This window comes from Salvelinus sp. IW2-2015, unplaced genomic scaffold (assembly GCF_002910315.2).
Source record: "Salvelinus sp. IW2-2015 unplaced genomic scaffold, ASM291031v2 Un_scaffold5871, whole genome shotgun sequence".
Lineage (NCBI taxonomy): Eukaryota > Metazoa > Chordata > Actinopteri > Salmoniformes > Salmonidae > Salvelinus > Salvelinus sp. IW2-2015.
The window spans coordinates 2,896-9,397 of record NW_019947136.1 but is presented as its reverse complement, the minus strand read 5'-3'; the positions used below and the strand labels follow the sequence as shown (position 1 = coordinate 9,397).

Below are 6,502 nucleotides of genomic sequence, written 5' to 3'. Positions count from 1 at the left end.
AATAATTACCAAAAACACAACAAGAGTTAGTGTGCTCCACGGCCAACCTGCTCTTCATTCCACAACTTGACAAAAGACACGCTTTAAAATCTATCCAATAATAATCCACAACCAACGTAAAAACCCTACCTATAGTAATTGCCTGAGATCAATCCAGGCGGTTGATTTAGCCTTTGGGAAGTTAGTTACCTAGTCTCCCCCACACCTTATCAAAATTAACCCCACCTTATAGTTGACGTTTCGATTCCACACCCTCAATTCCTGAATGAGAAGTAGACGCCACTATGTGAGAGAAACGATTAAATGAACAACCAAGAACTCCAGAGCCGTCTACTGTCCAGATAATATACCCACTATGAATTAAAGCCAACCAGTCTAACACATCCTTCAATACCACTAATTAACTTAAAGACCAGTATATGAAAGTACCCACTCAGAGCTCCGTCACGCTGATCTCTAAGTATACCCACACTTATAACATTAGACACGTCACACCCTGTCAGTTACCACTTTAATTAAGACCAGTCCACCCTGTCAGTACCACTTAATTAAGACCAGTCTTCCTATCCTGTCAGTACGACTTATAGTACCACTTTAATGAAACCAGTCCATCCTGTCAATACCACTTTATTAAGACCAGTCCACCCGCCAGGTCAGTGCCACTTTAATTAAGACCAGTCCACCCTGTCAGTACCACGTGTACATTAAGACCAGTCCACCCTGTCAGTAACCACTAAAATAAATTAATAAGACCAGTCCACCCTGTCAGTACCACATTTAAATAGACCAGTCCACCCTGTCATACCACTTAAATAAGACCAGTCCACCCTGTCAGTACCACTTTAAATAAGACCAGTCCACCCTGTCAGTACCACTTTAAATATAGACCAGTCCACCCTGTCAGTACCACTTTAATTAAGACCAGTCCACCCTGTCAGTACCACTTTAATTAAGACCAGTCCAACCTGTTCAGTACCACTTTAATTAAGACCAGTCCACCCTGTCAGTACACTTTAATTAAACCAGTCCACCCTGTCAGACCACTTAATAAGACCAGTCCACCCTGTCAGTACACTTTAATTAAGACCAGTCCACCCTGTCAGTACCACTTTAAATAAGACCAGCCACCCTGTCAGTACCACTTTAAATAAACCAGTCCACCCTGTCAGTACCACTTTAATTAAGACCAGTCCACCCTGTCAGTACCACTTTAATTAAGACCAGTCCACCCTGTCAGTACCACTTTAATAAGACCAGTCACCCTGTCAGTACCACTTTAATTAAGACCAGTCCATCCTGTCATACCACTTTAATTAAGACCACAATCTATTCCTGCTGATGAAAAATAATATGTCCTTAGGCGTAACGGACATGCTCAAACTCACACACTTTTGATAGACTTAAACAGCTGCCATATATCTATATAACAAAGTGTCACCAACAAGAAGGTAATTAAAAGGTCATAACATTCTCACATTCAAATATCACTTTTCTGAAGCGGTCAAAGTATGCCATGAGAGCAATGACAAGCAGTCCTCCATAGCACCGTTTATAGCTGGTTCTAACATGCGTCTTTTGTTCTGATCTTGTCATATTCGAATTTGCGCACATTTTAGACAGGTGTAAACGATTAAGACACATTGTGATCACATTGTGATCGGATCTTCCTGACACCTGAGGTAATGAGGGACCCATTCTATCTGGATATCAATCAGGTGTAAACAGATCCGTGTAAACAGACCGGTGTCATTCAATTGGTGATATTAATTTTGTCTTCTAATGCCTCTTATGGGGAAGTAATCTAAAAGTAACTGAAAGTAATCAGATTACGTTACTGAGTTTGGGTAATCCAAAAGTTCCGTATACTGATTACAATACAAAACATCCACATAAAACAAACATCACCCCTGTCAGATCCACATCACCTGTCAAGCTGCTAGTAACTAACTGATTACATTCAGAAAGTAACCTACCCAGGCCTGACTATTACCTCCCCGGTCTACACTGTTTATGCTTCAACGGATTCACTACAAAATGTAAGTGTTGATGCTGATTCTGTGCCCCCCGCTGTAAACAACTCTAGTTAGGGGAAACACCTGACCCAGGTGTCCACTATGAGGTCGAGCTGACCGTTGTAGACGGTGACGTTGACCCCAGCATCCAACAGCTGATCCACCACGTCCACCACTGGCTTCATGAAGTCACCTGACATGCTGCTGAACACTGCCTCAGCCTGACCTAGAGGGGGAAGAGGGAAGGAGGTGAGAGAGTAAACCAGAATGTGAGAGATTGAGAAGTGGAGAGGGAGATTAAAGAGATAGAGGTCAGAGAGGAGAGAAAAAGGGGTGAGAGTGGAGGGCACATTTATTTCTATAAAGGTGCAATATGCAACCATTTCCTGGTTACACATTATTTTTAATAGTGCGCCTAATTTCAGTTTGTGACAAAAAAAAATCAGTTATTGTGTAGAGAATCCTTGTACCATCTTAAGTGCGTGAAATAGCTTTTCCATAACAAAAAAATATTGTATTTGGAGCTGTTTGAAACTAGTGTACAAACCGAAAGTACAAGACGCAAAAATGAAACTTAAGAATGTGAAGCATAGAAATAGCACACATAGAATAGATCTACCGCTTCTTAGACTTCCTTTCAAGTAGAATGACAGATTTATAACATACCTCTATGTGAATTTGGTCGGGTTGCCAAAAAAGTTACATCATTGCAGCTTTAAAACAAAAAAGTCACTTTTAAATGAACACATTTTTGACCCAGTAGCAGTTCTTACCTCCCCAGGTGTACGTTCTGAGGGATGATTCCCAGCTTCTTCCTGATTGGCCCGTTCATCAACTGGCTCAGTGATTGGCGGTGGAGGGGCTAATGTGGTGCCGCATCAGCAGGGCTGTGGGAGGGACCACGGAAAGTAAACCAACTTAAAACAGGAAGTGATGGTGTAATCTTAGGAATGTATTTTTCAGGCTAGTAAGACCATCTTTTCACAGACGTATAATTTGTATCAAAATGTTTTAACTATGGTTTTAAATATTTTTATGACATCACATTTTATCTATGTTTCTGCATATATGTACCAGGATGTTCAAATAAACCTTTATTTAATTCTCTCGTTTAAGATGGATCTGAAAAGGCATCTTACAGAGGTATCCTTCTCCAGGCAGGAGGACATCTTCTCATCAGGTTCCTGGGTGAGATGTTGTAGAAGTTGACTCCGTTTGTGTCTGAAATCAGACGGGAGCTGAATGACCATGGCATTCACAACAACAACACACCACTGACCTGATCCACGACACTCTCAGTGATTCACACCAACACACACCACTGACCTGTTCCACAACACCCTCAGTGATTCACACCAACACCACTGACCTGTTCCACAACACCTCAGTGATTCACACCAACACCACTGACCTGTTCCACGACACCCTCAGTGATTCACACCAACACCACTGACCTGTTCCACAACACCCTCAGTGATTCACACCAACACCACTGACATGTTCCATGACACTCAGTGATTCACACCAACACCACTGACCTGTTCCACGACACTCTCAGTGACAGACCAGAGCTCTGTGGCCTTCAGGTACTGCCCCTGATCCACCGCCAGCTTCACCGCCTCCGCTGCACTGGTCACCTCCCGCAGGCCGTAGTCATCTAGCAGGGACTGGAGGACGATGGGGAGACAGTCAGAGAGCCACACTACCCAACATGCATCATTGTTAACTGTTCACCTCCCCCGGGCCGTAGTCTTCTAGCAAGGAGGCTTGTTGACGTTGCAGTGACAGCAGATTGACTCTTCTACAAATCACCTTGCATCAATATAACTACTCATTCATATCTGTTGATCAGTCGGTCACAATTACCCATGATACATTACTGTGTGACGCTCTCGAACACGGCCAGAGGACGGGGCATAGTTTAACAACTACACTACCCACTGTTCTTCCTCCTCCAGGCTGTAGTCATCTAGCCGGAGTGGAGGGCAATGGGGAGACAGTCAACGAAGAGAGAAACTACAATAGCTAGGTACCAAAACAAGCTGCATTTAGTTCTCCAGACTTTAAACCACCCAGTCTGCAGAAAGAACTGCATAGAATGCAAACCCAGCAATATAAAGCACATGTGCCTGGAAAAACAAAAAACATGGAAAACGCATGTTACTAGGCTGTGTGTGTGTGTGTGTGTGTGTAGAGAGAGAGACTCACCATGTGTACAGATAAGGACCCCAGGTCATAACAGAGTCTGCAGATAAAGAGAGAAGAAAGTTTGCTTCGATGTTCATTAGGCACAAATGGGACAAAAACTGGAAAAAAGGGAGGGACTACCTGGACCTTGTCCCAATACAGTGGTTGCCTACTGAAACACCCAGGATTACAACAGTCAGTAGGGAACACACTGTTAGCTAGCCAGGGTGTAACAACGCAGAAGCAACCGGGCTGAAACCCACCCAGGATTACACAGTCAGTAGGGAACACACTGGTTAGCTAGCCGAGGGTGGATCAACGCAGAAGCAACCGGGCTGAAACCTACCCAGGATTACACAGTCAGTAGAACACACTGTTAGCTAGCCAGGGGTGGAACAACGCGAGAAGCAACCGGGCTGAAAACTACCCAGGATTACACAGGCATAGGAACACACTGGTTAGCTAGCCAGGGGTGGAACAACGCAGAAGCAACCGCGGCTGAAAACACCCAGGATTACACATCAGTAGGGAACACACTGGTTAGCTAGCCAGGGGTGGAACAACGCAGAAGCAACCGGGCTGAAAACTACCCAGGATTACACAGTCAGTAGGAACACACTGGTTAGCTAGCCAGGGTGGAACAACGCAGAAGCAACCGGGCTGAAAACTACCCAGGATTACACAGTCAGTAGGGAACACACTGGTTAGCTAGCCAGGGGTGGAACAACGCAGAAGCAACCGGGCTGAAAACTACCCAGGATTACAGAGTCAGTAGGGAACACACTGGTTAGCTAGCCAGGGGTGGAACAACGCAGAAGCAACCGGGCTGAAACCGAGAGGGGACCTACCTGGACTTGTCCAATAAGAAATGCTTGTTCACGTTGCAAAACAGTTTGCTAAGGTGTGCACTTATGAACACACCCCTGGTGACTTTGACCTGAACCCTACAACAACCCCCTCATGCATGAAGCTGTACCGAGCCATCCAGACAAGGTTTTACAAGAGGAGGAAACGGTAGATGAACTGTTTGTTCAGTCAGTCACATGACCACACAGGGAACAACAGCTGAGTACCAAATTACACCTTATTCCTGTTAGGCCACTACAGTACTACAGTAAGTAGTACACTATATAGGGTGCCATTTGGTACGCAGCGTATTCACGTGTGGTTAGTGAGCCTGAACTGGACACTAGTGGTAAATCTCAGGCGTTTCAGGGTTAGAGTAGACTTTCTGTCCAATACAGTGTTGTAAAGAGTGGTCTGACTTGAAGAGCAGTCTGATGAAGGTTCTATCAGCCATTATCTGATATTCACAAGGGAAAAGACATGTTCTGACGTTCTAAGTGGGTGTTCTGACGTTCTAAGTGGGTGTTCTGACGTTCTAAGTGGGTGTTCTGACGTTCTAAGTGGGAGTTCTGACGTTCTAAGTGGGAGTTCTGACATTCTAAGTGGGAGTTCTGACATTCTAAGTGGGAGTTCTGATGTTCCGTGCTGAGGTAAATACTGACCCAGTGGAGAGATCCAAGAGTCTCCCAGAGCCACTCCAGCAAAGTTACATTTTAGGGTTCCTTTTTCTACGGCCTAGAGAGAGACAGATGTTAGAATAGCAGACAATTCGTGAGAGAGAGACACACAATTTCTAGTCATTAACATGCCATTACTAACAGTCATTTTACAACTGGTACCAGAAAATTCTCATTATTATTTATTGTAATTGCTGTTAATATTATTACCACCATAAACATAATTATTATTGCTTTATCACTAACAGCCTAGTATATTCTGGTCTTATTTGACCATCATTGTTACACGTTTACATTGACAATGGAAAGATTTTACTTTTGTGGTGACGAGAGTCTATGAAGTGAAGTCACCGTCAGTTGTGGTTGATGGAGAACAGAGTGCTACATTCCAGGCRAAGATTTACAGTTCCGTATTTGACGGCGCCCCTTTCAAGCTATCACAAGACAAATAAACTGCTCTACCTTTACGACTGAATGGCCTGAGGAGGTCAGAAGGCAGTCAGTCAGCAATACACCTTGTGATCTGCATGGGTTACTGGGGAAACCACCAGCCAGGCTTGAGAGCCAAGAGATGTGTACCAAGAGATGTGTATTGAAAAGAGAGAAAGAGTCAGGGACTTGTGTCCCATTTTTTTATGACAAACAGAAAATGGCGCCAATAGCGCAAAATGACAAAGTAAACACGTTTTCTTAAACACTATTATTTTATTTGAACCTTTATCTAGGCAAGTCAGTTAAGAACAAATTCTTAAAAAACTGACGGTATTTTGCATGAATGCA

At 43.9% G+C, this 6,502-nt stretch overlaps 1 protein-coding gene across 1 annotated transcript in view; it reads right to left on the bottom strand.

Annotated features, from left to right (window-relative positions):
* The window catches only part of LOC112078557 (retinoid-inducible serine carboxypeptidase), a gene marked incomplete at its 5' end in the record, with an annotated part of 18,809 nt that extends 13,029 nt beyond the window's left edge, over nucleotides 1-5,780 (bottom strand). The window contains 9 exon segments of the mRNA XM_070442081.1: nucleotides 2,786-2,795; nucleotides 2,797-2,876; nucleotides 2,879-2,899; nucleotides 3,152-3,172; nucleotides 3,175-3,207; nucleotides 3,210-3,233; nucleotides 3,547-3,679; nucleotides 4,217-4,257; nucleotides 5,708-5,780. Coding sequence (XP_070298182.1) covers nucleotides 2,786-2,795; nucleotides 2,797-2,876; nucleotides 2,879-2,899; nucleotides 3,152-3,172; nucleotides 3,175-3,207; nucleotides 3,210-3,233; nucleotides 3,547-3,679; nucleotides 4,217-4,257; nucleotides 5,708-5,780 — 436 coding nt within the window.
* Nucleotides 5,781-6,502: the final 722 nt, after the last annotated feature.